Consider the following 13,687-nt stretch of genomic DNA (forward strand, 5'->3'; position numbering starts at 1 on the left):
ATAAGAAATGATGCTTTGGGGTATGGCCTTTGATTCCACAGTCATCAAACCACAGTCACATAAGCAGTAGGAAGAAACAAAGAAATGAACTTTGACCGGTCTTTGGAGGATGCACTGTCTGATTTGCTTCATTAATAGAGACACTAAAACTGAAGCTTAATATGAAATACCATGAGTAATAAGCATGAAATTTGTGCACTGCAGTACAAATCTGTTCCCCAAATATTCTCATTTCAAGGGAAGATTCATCTGGCACGATGCCTAGGCTGCTGGCCACAGCCTGCCTGGCTGCCTTGCCCTGTGCCTAGCCTCTTTAGCATCTGGTGCTGCTCCCAGGCAATGCACTCAGTTCCTGCTCTCACAGCTTTTTTTTTTTTTTTCTTGGAAAAATATGTTTCTAAATATAGTTTAGGGACATCAAGCCCATTGTTGAATTACAAACAAGTTCCTGCTACCAAACAGAAGCAGTCTGTGCATACATTTCCACATACATTTTCTGTGTGAGGAATTGCAGTGTTCTGAGGCATACAACTGAATCTATTATGCAACTGATGCTTTGAATTTAGGAGTAATTTGTCATTGTTTAAAGTCTTCTAAATCTACTAATTCATTAAGCAAAACCAAAACACACTACTCTTCCCTTGAAAAATAAGTGCTTGCACATGCACACTGGGTTTGCCCTGATTTCATTAAACTGGATCAAATTCTGTATGATAACAAGGATTTACTTCCAGAAACATCATCTTCTCCCTCTGCTATAAACAGGAGGGTGTGTGCAGTGAATTCATTAGCTAAACATGGGAAAGGAAAGAAAAAAAAAAAAAGAAAAAAAAAGGATTTTTTTTTTATTATGTATTTATCCTAGAAACATCAGACAGACTAGAAAAAGCTTCACATTTAATGTCATCTTTTCATGTGAAAGGGAGGGATAATTAAAAATCTCTATATTCCTGGCTTTCAACATGGGAACAGGAAGAACAAAAGGCCTGATTCCAAACCCTGCATCTTTGGGCCTGAAGAGAAAACATATCTACATTTCCACTGGCTTTTCCTCTTCTGTCTCCTTGACAGGAGACAAATATAGAAGACACAGGGAAGACAACTGTTTTGGTCCCTGTTCATTTGCATTCCACCTGCAGTAGAAAAGGGGATAAGGTTGTTTTAAAGTCATTGTCCAAAAAACAACCTGACACTCCATTTCTGAGCCTTCAGATTTACCAGCCTCCAAAACAGTAAACTTACATTGGCATCAAGTTTAATTCATATAGCAGCTCTGGGTGTTTAAAATGTTCTCTGAAGTCAGCAGCCTGAAATTCAACCATATATGCTAAGCACGAAGAGCCTGGAAAAATAAAGCTTTTTCTAATTTAATGATCTCTGTATCGAGGTGAAAAATTACATGCTCACCTTAAGTCCTCAGTGTAAATCCAAGGCATGAAATTATTTGCAATTGCATGCCTTGCACATTATTCCTTTCCAATACATGTAGCAAATTTAACGTAGGTTGTGCTGGAGTGTGGCAGGAGGGGGTTGCCCTGTGATACTCAGCAGTCCCTTCCAGCTGCATCTGCTAATAGCACAACCCTATCCAGCACTGCTGAAATCAGGAATTTTGCCACTGACTTGAAAGGCAGCAGAATTTAAAATTACAATGCATACTGCTTATTTTCTTCCCCTTGACAATATGGCCAGTGCATTGTGGGTAGGAAGCCGAGTTTCCCAATACTGGTACATAATTTGATCTCTTGACAATAATTCACATGCAGCTAAATGGTGCCTGCATAACATTTTGTGCCTCAGTGGTTAAAGCATATCATTTGCAACCACAAAAGCAAACCATAGACCAACTCAGAAGTAAAATAATCATTAGGTGGGGAAATGATGGAAGTGCACCAGGCCTGAAATGCAGACTGGCATGTGAGTATCCAAGGACAGTAAAGTCTTCTTACTGATCATTTTGAACACAGATAAAATAAGTATTGAAGTACAGAAATTGGTCCAGTCCCTATTAAATACCAAATCGCAAGGAGATACCTGAACACACACACAAAAAACTATTATTAATAAAGACTTCATATGGTAAGAGTCATTGAACTCTGCAAGTTAAAGTGACTTGTCTTGTGCGGTTTTTAGGACTCCAGTTCCTATTTGGCTGTTTTATATTAAGTGAACCGTCTGTTTCCCTTTGCTCTTTTCTAGTATCTAAGACTCCACAAGCCTCCCATTCTGAAGCAAAAATCACTTTGAGTTGGAATTTTTCAGGTCTTATGGAAATACACAGCAGAGAAAGGACGTGGCCCCATCCCTCATCCCTCTGCAGTGCTGACATTTGTGGTCAGCATGGATGAAGCATCTTTTCTTTCCCATCCTCCAGAGCAAATTATGCTCCATGAAACCCAAGAGGAAGAGCACCCTACTCCACCTCTTAAAAGGATGTATAGCTGACGTGCTCTTCCTGCATACTGAAGAGCTGTGGCAAGGACTCAGTCTCCCTGAAACAAGACCACTTCCTCATGCTTGCTGAATTCATGGCTTTCTGTCATAGAAGTGCTGCCTCAAAGGGCATTCTCCAGCTCTCCACTAGGAGACATTTCTGCATAACTCCCTTTTCTGTAACCAGTATTGTCCAAATTTGCCCTGGATATGAAAACAGACAACAAAAATAACAGAATAAAGAGAGCATTTAAGAGTCCTACTATTTGTTTCTTCCTTCCTCTTACGAGCTGCAGTATTCATTGATCAGGAAGGAAAACAACACATAGTGACACAAATGTATATCCTTCTTCCTTCTTTCCTGCTGTCTGAATTGTAATACAGGAAATAACTGCTCAGCATCAAGATTTAAAAGCCGTGAATTAGTGGCACAGCTGAAACAGAAATTCTGTCCTCAAATATAAAGGTTTAAAGGTCTTTTTTCCCCTCACTGCCAAAAACCAGATAGAGTAATCCTGAAATGGAGGTCCATGCCCTCCCTGCAATTCAGATTTTTAATTAGTTTCTTCCAAAACAGTTTTACAATTACCTGCAATTTGTCTACCAATAACTTCCTTCCCTCTTAATAGAGACACAAACTATTCCTGGTCTGCAATAGCCAGGCTTTTTTGTTGTTGTTAATAAAACTGTGCTTGAAGAGTCTTTTGTTAGGTCAACCCCCTTGTTACATACAGAGAAACAACACCGGAAAATGTATGGAGGCAGATCATTAACATCTCCTTACAAACCTTAGTTTCTTTAAAAATGAACATTCAGGAATTAGATATAAATGGAAGGAAACACAGTAGCTGTGATCTCCAAGTGGCAGTATGCGTGTGCATATATAAATACTCAGATGTATTGTATTAGCACAGAACCTGCATCCAGTCTGCAACTGGCACTTGTATCAAGCTGCTCTATTCAGGTTGCTGCTATGACAACTATCCAGAGGCAAATGTCAGGTCAGCTCCCAGCATATGTGTCTAGGCCATAATTGCATTGTCAGAAACCTAATAGCCACCTACTCTTACTCCTCTAACAGCTAAAAGCAACGTTGTTAAAATTACTAAATGTTGCAATAGTCTTAACCCCTTATTCATATGTTACTAAAGCATTGAAAATTTTAGATTTGCCTTCCTTTTGTCCCCCAGACTAGAACAGGGGAGAAGAATGTGTTTAAAGGGCCTATTTGCAAATTTATGCTTGTTTACATTTCAGTGTAAACCTGGGATCGTTACAATTTCTCTTCCTTGAGGACTAGGTATTATCTTTTGCTCCACCATGACCATTATAGATTATTGATATTTAATTTGCCTGACTATAAATCACAGTGGGGGGGATCATAGCTGCCACCTTGCTGAGAAGTTTCTTCAAAACATATTCAATGTTTATCATGTTATTAGCTAAGTTCTAAAGAATTGCTTCATAACATCATAGTGCATCACAGTGACTTGCTCTTACCAACTTGAAAAGCTCAAATAATCAAAGATTCTTTTACTGAGTTTACCTTTTATAATTAAACAGGTAGCTTTCATAGGGCTCAGAAATATCACCTCACATTTATTCTAATCTTACTTATCCTAATTTTAAATATCTTTTAACATATATATATATATATATATATAATGTTTATATTGAGGGAACTTTTTGAGATACCTCATAGGGAGGGAAATAATGAAAGCGGAGATGAAGAAAGTAATATTGCAAAGTTGTCTTGCAGCTATCTCCAAATATGGTCTGATATGAAGAATTAAAGTCTGCATATAACTGGTTTGTTCAGTGGAAGGGAAATTGTTTCCCATGTGCACATGGAGATGTACACATAGCTTAATAGCCTCATTGTATTACCTCTCATTTGCCTTGTAGGTAGTGATAAAGAATTGTTAAATTAAATCAAACTAAACCACTTGTGTGTTTTACAAGAAAAGTATTATTCCATTTGCTCTGTGCAGCAAAGGTATGAGGACATCACCTTTCATAGCCTATAAAGTTGTCTGACTTGTTATTTTCAGCTAGTGTCTGGAATGAAAGGAAACCATACTCTTTACATTTAGCTTTTTAAAAATTAAAATGCAGTAATTTTTTTCTTATCATGTATGTTCTATAAAGTAATGACTGTCAAGCATTCTGTGGAGAGCCTACTATTTCAAAAAGCACAAGCTTCAGCTGAGAAATGCCTTTGTTAGGATGGGAGATATGTAAGATAACTTTCATTTTCCTCTGAGCTTAAACTCTCTTTCGTCTCAACTTGTAATTTGCTACGTAACTATAAAAGAATCATGCATTGCATATCCTATTACTTAGGGCGTAAGGACAGAAGAAGTGTGTGTAGCTCACTCCTTTAGATATCCAAAAAACTCTGCATGCTATGGTAACCTTTCCATGACACTATTCACTGAAATGGAGGTCAAAACTGCTAGAATAACATGGACTCTCCTCGTTGAGGAAAGAACCCAATCCATTGGTTTTGCAGTCAAATGAGACCACTATTCTACCTACAAATATAATAATGAATTCTTAAGGGTCCACATTCCTAACTAGTACAAATCACCAATGAAGCTACATCAATTTTCTAAATGATCTGGCTATCTATCTATAAAGTCTACAAAAAGGCTCATACACTTCTAGAGACATAATATTATATGATTCAGTTGTTCTACTTTCTGCTATTTATCTTCCCTCCTTTCTCCCAGATGCTCAAATTTTGTCTTGATCCCCCAAACCTTATTTCAGTTAGAAGGAAAATGCTCATTCATAAATTTTGCATCATGACAGCATGTGAAAAGAATCAGTTCTAAGGGACAAAACAATGAAACATAAGGCGCTTGTAATAAAAAATAAAAACAAAAACACCAACCAACCACTTGTGTCTCATAAAAGTAAAGACATTTTCTTCCTTGTATTGTTCTACTTGCTTTTCCAAAGGAGGATTTCAACTTCTCATCATCCCTAGGAAAATTAAAAGTGCAGGTTCTTCTCACATGCACATATTAATGTTCATAAACTCCTATTTGCTCGTAGATCTTCCCTTAAAGAATTTCCCTTGGTCTTTTTAATTTCAGAAAGAATGGTAACAAGGCTAATCCACCTGCACTTTTTTTTTTTCCACAGGGTATCTGAACTGTGTTTACATGGCAAAGGCTTAGTAGCAGGGTGCTGAAGAAGTGGCCTCTGTGACCAGAGCCATGCAGTTGCCCCATGACAGACCAGAGCCAGCTCCAGCCGGCTCCAAAGGGACCCGACACTGGCCAGAGCTGAGCCAGGGAGCTACGCTGGGTGGGCCTCTGGGATTTAAGAAAGGGAAAAAAAAATGCTGTGCAACAGCAGCTGGGAGAGAGAGGGGTGAGAGCCAGCCCTGCAGAACCCAGAAGATGCTCCAGGCACACAGCAGCAGTTCCCCTGCGGCCTGTGCAGAGGACCCTGGTGAAGCAGGCTGTCCCCCTGCAGCCCATGGGTCCCACACGGAGCAGATCTCCACGCTGCAGCCTGTGGAGGAGCCCCCGGTGGAGCAGGTGGATGTGGCCTGGAGGAGGCTGCGGCCCATGGAGAGCCCCCGCAGGAGCAGGCCCCGGGCCGGAGCTGCAGCCCGTGGAGAGGAGCCCACGCAGGAGCAGGGGGTCTGGGGGCAGCTGCCGCCCGTGGGGGACCCGTGCTGGAGCAGTTTGCTCCCGGGGGATGGACCCCGTGGTACGGAGCCATGTGGGAGCAGTTCTTGAAGAGCTGCTGCCTGTGGGCAGCCCCCGCAGGCTCAGTTCAGGAAGGACGGCATCCCGTGGGAGGGACCCCACGGGGAGCAGGGGCAGAGAGTGACTGTGAAGGAGCAGAGGAGATGAAGTGTCAGGGACTGACCCCAGCCCCCATTCCCTGTTCTCCTGCGCTGCTCGGGGGGGGAGGATGTAGAAGAGGGTGGATGGGGGAGGAGGGGTGGGGATGGTAGTTTTAGTTTGCTTTTAGTTTCTCACTGCTCTAAACTGTTAGAACTAGGTAATTGATTTTATTAATCTCCCTGTGCTGAGTCTGTTTTGCCTGAGACTATAATTGTTGAGTGATCTCCCTGTCTTTATCTCAACACTTGGGCCCCTTCCATTGTATTTTCTCCCGCTTTCCCTTTGAGAAGGGCAATTAAGAGAGCAGTTGTGTCGGAGCTCAGCTGCAGTTGTGTCGGAGCTCAGCTGCCCAGCAAGATAAAACCACCATAGTACCCTAGCCCAGCGCTGCTGCACACTGTCTTATGATGAGGTTTTATAACAACTACATCATGGAAATAACTTTTCTGAAGAAGCAGAGACTGACAAAGGTTAAACTCTTAAAACAAAACTTTCATTTCTGTGTCATGAAACATAGCCACAGAGCTGAGGCCTCTGCTGCAGCAGCAGCAGCACATAGAAGAGGCATCCCAATCTCAATTCACTGTCCAGGACAGCAATGTCAGGATGACTTTTTCCAGATTTTTCTGGAACCACTCTCCTTTTGCCCAACCAAGACAATATGGTTTGTAAAGTGAGGGATACAATAAAAGAAGTCATCCTCTTCATGATATGTAATGAATGTATGTAAAGGGAGGTCTGTACTTTACTTCTACTTAATTTATTTCAAGACTCCCTTGTTGATATTGTTCTAGAACCTTCACTGCAGACCAGAATCTTCACTTCAAAGCAACTGGTACATACTGAAAATTGCTAGAGTTGTAATGAGGATCTTGAAGGATTACCCCAAGGGAGCAACCCAAGACATCACTCAGAAGCACAAGAAAGGACTCAGATAATGCGTCTTCTATTTCTGATTGAAGCATGTAACAAAAGGTCAATCCACTTATTGTTTCTACATTTTTGATCAATTGTGATTAAAAAAAAAAAAAAAGAGTCCTCAAAATTCAAGACTGGAGTTACTCCGTTTTAGAATCTGGACTCCACAGAGATGGTATGGAGAACAACACAAAAGCTCCCTGTTGCCTTCGCACCCTCATTCTTCATATGCACTGTGGAAAATCAACCAAACCCAGGCCAGTGTCTGTAGGCATTTCACATTTTGGCAGTAGTATGAGTAAACCTATACAAATTTCAATATATAAACCTATAAAATTTGTGCAATGGAATAACGTATTTTTAATATTAGGCAGAATTAAAAAGTGGAAGCAACAGAACTCTTCAGTCAGGTAACATATTTCAAATATATAACTTCCAGCACTTAAGCTACAGGCCAATCAACAGAGCTTGATTTCAAGATAATGAAAATGCACTGAAGCTGAAGAGATCACTTGAGTAATATCTAACACAGACAGCCAAAACACTATCGTCCAAGCTGGTAAACACATTTATATTCCTTACCTAGAAGTCTCAGAAACTGACAATGTTTTTACTCTTAGTTTCAAAAACTGTGGAAAGCTACTAATTTCCTTACAGACAAAATTACATTGTTTCCAATTATGAAATAAATGGTTGTTATGAAAAAAAATAATTTTGACAATAAGTAACTGATGCCAGTGAGACCAGCTTCCATAACTTATTTTCAAAATTGGATTTTTGCAGGCAGAATTTTTAAGCCCTTAAAATTTTCCATTATTTTGACTTTTAAGCTGGTTATTTTTGCTGAGCAATAATTGAGGATTTTTTTTTAATCAAATCACTATTACTATAGGCAAAGCCATATTTAGTTTGGAAAGTCACATTATTTTACTGATGTACAGACTTGCCTTAGAGACCTACACACAGCATGCTCAGAACTTCCTGCTATGGTACCATGTTGTGCCAGGGAGAGGGGAAGAAACAGAGGAGAAGAAATAATAATAAGAAGAAAGAATAAAAGAAATAATAATAAAGAAAGAAAGGGATTTCAAGAAACTGATGAAGTTTTATCTTAATTTCAGGACTGGACATACGACTCGTGCTCATAACACAGAGACTCTAATCTAGCTCTAATCTAGCGTCTAGAGACTCTAATCTAGCACTGGCTAGGTGTCCCTGAGCTATCTGAGTGAGGCAAGGAACACGAAAGTGGGCTGACACCAACCACATTTGTCAGTGGAGGTGGCTCTATTCAGTGAGGGCACTGCAGCTCTTTAAAACACATACCATTCACTCCAGAGAACCTACAAGCCAGAGACAATATACCTGCGGCAGACACTTTTCAGCAGCATAAATACATAGATATTTTCTGCATAGCTGCAGGCAGGGACAGAGAATTAGAGAACGAACAAGTGTGAAAACAAGAGAGTGAACACACAAGGCAGTGTGGCCAGGACCTTCTGATATTCACCCTGGTTTTTAAAGGATCTGACTGACTGAATTACTGAGTTTCCTTGAAAAGTCCCCCATACATATGCATTAGGTTTTCTATCTATATCTGTAAATGTACATATGCCATATTCTGAAAAATATATTTCAGAATATTATCCATAAAATATGTATGTATGTTTGTATATCTTCCGAAAGATGGTGATGAGGTTTCAAATTACATCTTGATCTAAGACAGATCTACCCCTCTAGAGGAAAAATAAAAGGCAATCCTTCACTCTGCTGCATGCAATAAAACATCTTTAATGCAACGCTTCCATTCATGTCTGAGGGGAAGTGCTGAATGAGTGCTCTTACCATATCCTCTTAACAATCTACTTTCCAGAACCATCAAATGTTTGTCCTCTGTTAGAAACTCTCTTGATAAAATTTATGAAGTGGTAATTCTCATTATCTACATCTTTTTTCCCCTTTTCTCCTCCCAAACTTCCACTGAAGGGTCCTTAAAGCCTGAGTCCACCCCATTTGTTTAATGCTCAATATTGAAAATTTACACTTACAAAGCAAAAGTAGAGCTATATTAAGAAGAAAAGTTTTGTGTTGGTATGGTTTGGTTTTTAAATTTGTTTTTGTTTTCAAAGCTATGGAACAGTTAAAAAAAAAAAAAAAAAAGCAGGGTGAATTGAACCTTCTCGACCTTAGAATCAAAGAATCATGGAATCATTAATGTTGGAAAAGACCTCCAAGATCATCTGGTCCAACCATCCGCCTATCACCGATGTCACCCACCACTAAACCATGTCCCTAAGTACCTCATCTACCCTTTCCTTAAACATCTCCAGGGATGGTGGTGAGTCCACCTCTTCCCTGGGCAACCTGTTCCAATGCCTGACTGCTCTTTCTGAGAAGAAATGTCTCCTAATTTCCAACATAAACCTCCCCTGGCACAACTTGAGGCCATTCCCTCTGGCTCTATCGTTAGTTACCTGCGAGAAGAGGCTGACCCCCAGCTCCCCTCACCTTCCTTTCAGGTAGTTGTAGAGAGCAATCAGGTCTCCCCTGAGCCTCCTCTTCTCCAGACTAAACAACCCCAATGCCCTCAGCCACTCCTCTTGAAGGCTTGTGTTCCAGGCCCTTCACCAGCTTCGTAGCCCTTCTCTGGACATGCTCCAGGGCCTTGATGTCCTTCTTGCACTGAGGGGCCCTAAACTGACCACAGTACTCGAGGTGAGGCCTCACCAGAGCAGAGTACCGGGGGATGATCACCTCCCTGGTCCTGCTGGCTACACTATTCCTGATCCAAGCCAGGATGCCGTTGGCCTTCTTGGCCACCTGGGCACACTGCTGGCTCACGTTCAGGCAAGCATCAATCAGCACCCCCAGATCCTTTTCCTCTGCACAGCTTTCCAGCCACTCTGCCCAAGCCTGTAGCATTGCACGGCCTTGTTGTAACCAAAGTGCAGGAACTTGGTCTATTTAAGAAATAAATCATTGAAAAAGTTTCATTTGAGTTATATGTAAGAAAAGTGAATGAAATTTAAAATTAAATAAAAGATAAAAATAATAAAAGATGGATAGAGTCCTTTTACCTGTAACGGACTGCCCCTGGATACAGGTCTACCTCCCATCTCAGCATGAGAACTGAACACAGTAGTTTGTTTTAAATACCCCAGTCAGATATATTCTGGAATACTTTGTTCTCAATCTACTTTGTTAATATTATGTACTTGGAATAAATAATTACATTTCAATGGAATTGGGGCTAGAACCAAGGTTTTCTACTTCTTTAATGACTGTCTTAACTACTCCCCCCTTTAGGGTAAGTTTCTTACTGTAGGTTTTATGGAGCTAGCTAACACATTCACATTTTTTTCCAGACAAAACTATTCAGCAAATTTATCCCGAATTCACAAATAGTTTTGCAAGTACCAAATCTACATCAACTGAGCTAATTTACTGTTTATTGAACCAAATAGCTGGGGCTATTTGCAACTGTCTCCACAGTGTGCCTGGAACTCACTGACAAAAAGAGGAGGGAGCTGAAGGAAGCAGACTCCAATGCCTCTTCTTGGCAGGCAACTTTGCTACATTAACATCACCTTTGAAAGAAAGATGATCAGTTTGAAGCCATGCTACTGATAAGTTTTGAATTCTGTACGTAAAAGTAAAGAAACACCTCACCCCTCAATGAAAATCATTACCAAATCCTTCAGTGATAGTAGCACCACAAATAAAAGTAAGAAAAATCCTATTAATATGCTTTCTGACTTCTGTCTACAGCCTTTTCAATGTGCTCGTTGCAACAGCTCTCTGACTCCTTGGAGAGTATTATGGGTTTCTTGTTCAAATCACTCAAAAATTCTGCTTTACCCTGTCTGCACTAAGGAGCCACTATTTTTGTAATTACTGAGGTCAGGTTAGTTTCCAGACAGTGCAATGAAAGTAACTGCTGTTTGGACAAGTCTTTTCTTAGTCTCCCTGACTAAGGCAAGCACGTTGAGTTTGTAGTTTTCTTTTTTAATTGTTACTTGACAAATCAGAGAAAAATTGACAGCATGTAAAACCTGCACAACCTGAATGAATACTAAGCCATACTTAACATTACAATGCTTTGACATGTTATTTTTAAATCTTAATGCAAATGTACAGCATTGATGAAAATATTTTTTAAAAAGTATAAAAGCAGAAAAAATATAGCAGTATTCCCTCTCAGATCCTAATTAACAATAATCCAAGTATGGTATTAAGTATCCTTTCTTTAGTTAGGGAAAGACCTGAAAGAAGTCAATGGACTATGTATAAAAAGAAAATGTTCTTTTAAACACTGCATTCCACAAAAAAAAAAAAAAAAAAAAAAAAAAAAGTTCATCTACCATGACTGAGGCATATCTCAGGAACAACTGAGATATTACTAGAATTGGGCTTTGTGATAATCACAAAGGGAAATAAAGCGTAAATGTTTTTTGCAATAAAAATGTTAAACATTGACTGTATCCTCAGAGTAACTAAATAATCAAAGTGTAAAATGAGTTACCAGTTTGGCTTTAAAATAATGAAAGAAAACATGTGATTCTTAGCAATTTAAAAACAATGAAATCCTAACACACAATGTAACAGGTGCACAATTACATAAAAAAATAAATAAATAAATATTTATACGAGGTTAAAAAATCTCACTAGTAAGTTACTTGACAGCATTTATGTATATATACATCTATATCATAATAACTTTTCTTTTTTAGGCAAATAGGTATTTTCAGAAACATACACAATTTCACCTTACATTTACAAATACATACAAATATTTGAAAGAGATTATGTGCACAGCTAAACATTCTGACTCATGTATACATGCACATTTTCTGATATCTATGTAACATATATACTGCATGTTCTGTTACCTGTAAGTCTAGTAGGCAGATTGCACACTATGTCCTCAAAATCTACAACCATTAAAAAGCAAATATGTAGCATTATCCAGCTGGACTTTATAAATACACTAGGCACCCTCATACATCTTATGTAAATATATGTAGACAAAGACATGCTGGCGTATCATTTAAAGAACTACAGCTTTTGTATTTTCATTACCCATGCTCGCAAGAAATGTATAAGGGATTGCACCACCTTTCTGCATGGTATCCAATGTAAACGAGTCCAGTGCATTTATAAATATGGATGTGGAAGACCCCCAAGCAAAACAGTACCTGTTGTCTATCCAACCGCATCCTTTTTGCAGCATTTCTGCTTTCACTCTCACAGGCGGAAGCCAGGATACTCTCTGCAACTGCTGAAGTAAGGTGTGAGGGAATAGGTCGTGACTATGAAAGAAAAAAGAAACAGAAATTATTTCTAGCATAATCCACAATATCCTTATCAAAAGCATACAAATACCATCACCTAGGCAGGAAAGTCTGCTCATTGAAATGTAGCTTATAGCAACAAAACAGGGAAATGGAACTTGTAAAGATGAAAAATGAAACTAGTTAGATGTTAAATCTGCAGCTGATCCGCGGATCCATGAGAAGCCCTTTCCCCCCACAGCTCTATTGTCCAGTGTGTTTAGTCTGGCTCATTACGCTGTACTTTGAACAGACAGTGGCATATTCTCTGCGTTCCAGCAGCACCCTGGCCGTCTGATTCTTGTTAAGAAAACTGAGAGGCTTTTTATCCCGTACAGCATGTGACAGAGATGACTATTGGTTTTTTATAGTCATAAAAAACAAACCAAAACAACAACAACAAAAAAAAACGAGTGATAGGACTGAAACATCACTCACAACATAACAGATTGTCAGAACATTTCAGAGGAGTCTCAATCTGTAGTATATGAACATTTGCATTTCTTGCTGCAAAATGACTGATGTGATTAAAATGACTTTTAAAATATCTGTTTTTCTCTTGATAATGCCAGCCTTCCAACAATGTAGATATTCTGAGGTTCAGCTAGATATGGTTCATTTTTCCCATACAAAACCTTTCATTACGAATTTCACAGCATTTACATGCTTTTGGTTAAAGGTGCAACGAATCACAAAAACAAAGCAAAATAAAAAGAATGATATTTTATATATAATATGATATATTTTTTGATCTGCTGTCAGTTATGAATTCCAATATGATCTTCCCCGCCCATTCATTGAGAAGACTATTTACACATCTTTTTTCCTAATTACATACCAAACAATCTGGGAGATGAAGTTCACAATATAAAACTAGTCTTATTCTTTCGTATAAAAAGATATATTAGAACTATCCAGAAAATAAAGAAAATCAGAACAACATCACAGATACAGTTATGTACACATATAATAGTGCACTCCAGAGACTGCAATTTATTAGACCACGTTCTGAACTTCCGTATATTTTTCAAAGCTTCATTGACTCAAAAGAACTGCGTGACTTTACAGCTACTGAGGAACTGGCCATATGTGGAGTTTTTTTTTTTTTCTTGTGTTGTTTTGTTTTTGACTGAGTGGGGC

At 39.1% G+C, this 13,687-nt stretch overlaps 1 protein-coding gene across 4 annotated transcripts in view; it reads right to left on the bottom strand.

Moving 5' to 3' along the window:
- NOL4 (nucleolar protein 4) overlaps positions 1–13,687 on the bottom strand; it is a 189,299-nt gene that overhangs the window by 24,920 nt on the left and 150,692 nt on the right. For 3 of the 4 annotated variants that reach the window (XM_035553234.1, XM_035553233.1, XM_035553232.1), the window contains one exon: positions 12,413–12,526. The exons of the other annotated variant lie outside the window; for it this stretch is intronic. In XM_035553234.1, coding sequence (XP_035409127.1) covers positions 12,413–12,526 — 114 coding nt within the window. The remainder of the gene's footprint in view (positions 1–12,412; positions 12,527–13,687) is intronic. 4 annotated transcript variants of the gene reach the window in all.

The sequence above is a fragment of the Cygnus atratus genome, chromosome 2, assembly GCF_013377495.2.
Source record: "Cygnus atratus isolate AKBS03 ecotype Queensland, Australia chromosome 2, CAtr_DNAZoo_HiC_assembly, whole genome shotgun sequence".
In the NCBI taxonomy this organism is placed as follows: Eukaryota; Metazoa; Chordata; class Aves; order Anseriformes; family Anatidae; genus Cygnus; species Cygnus atratus.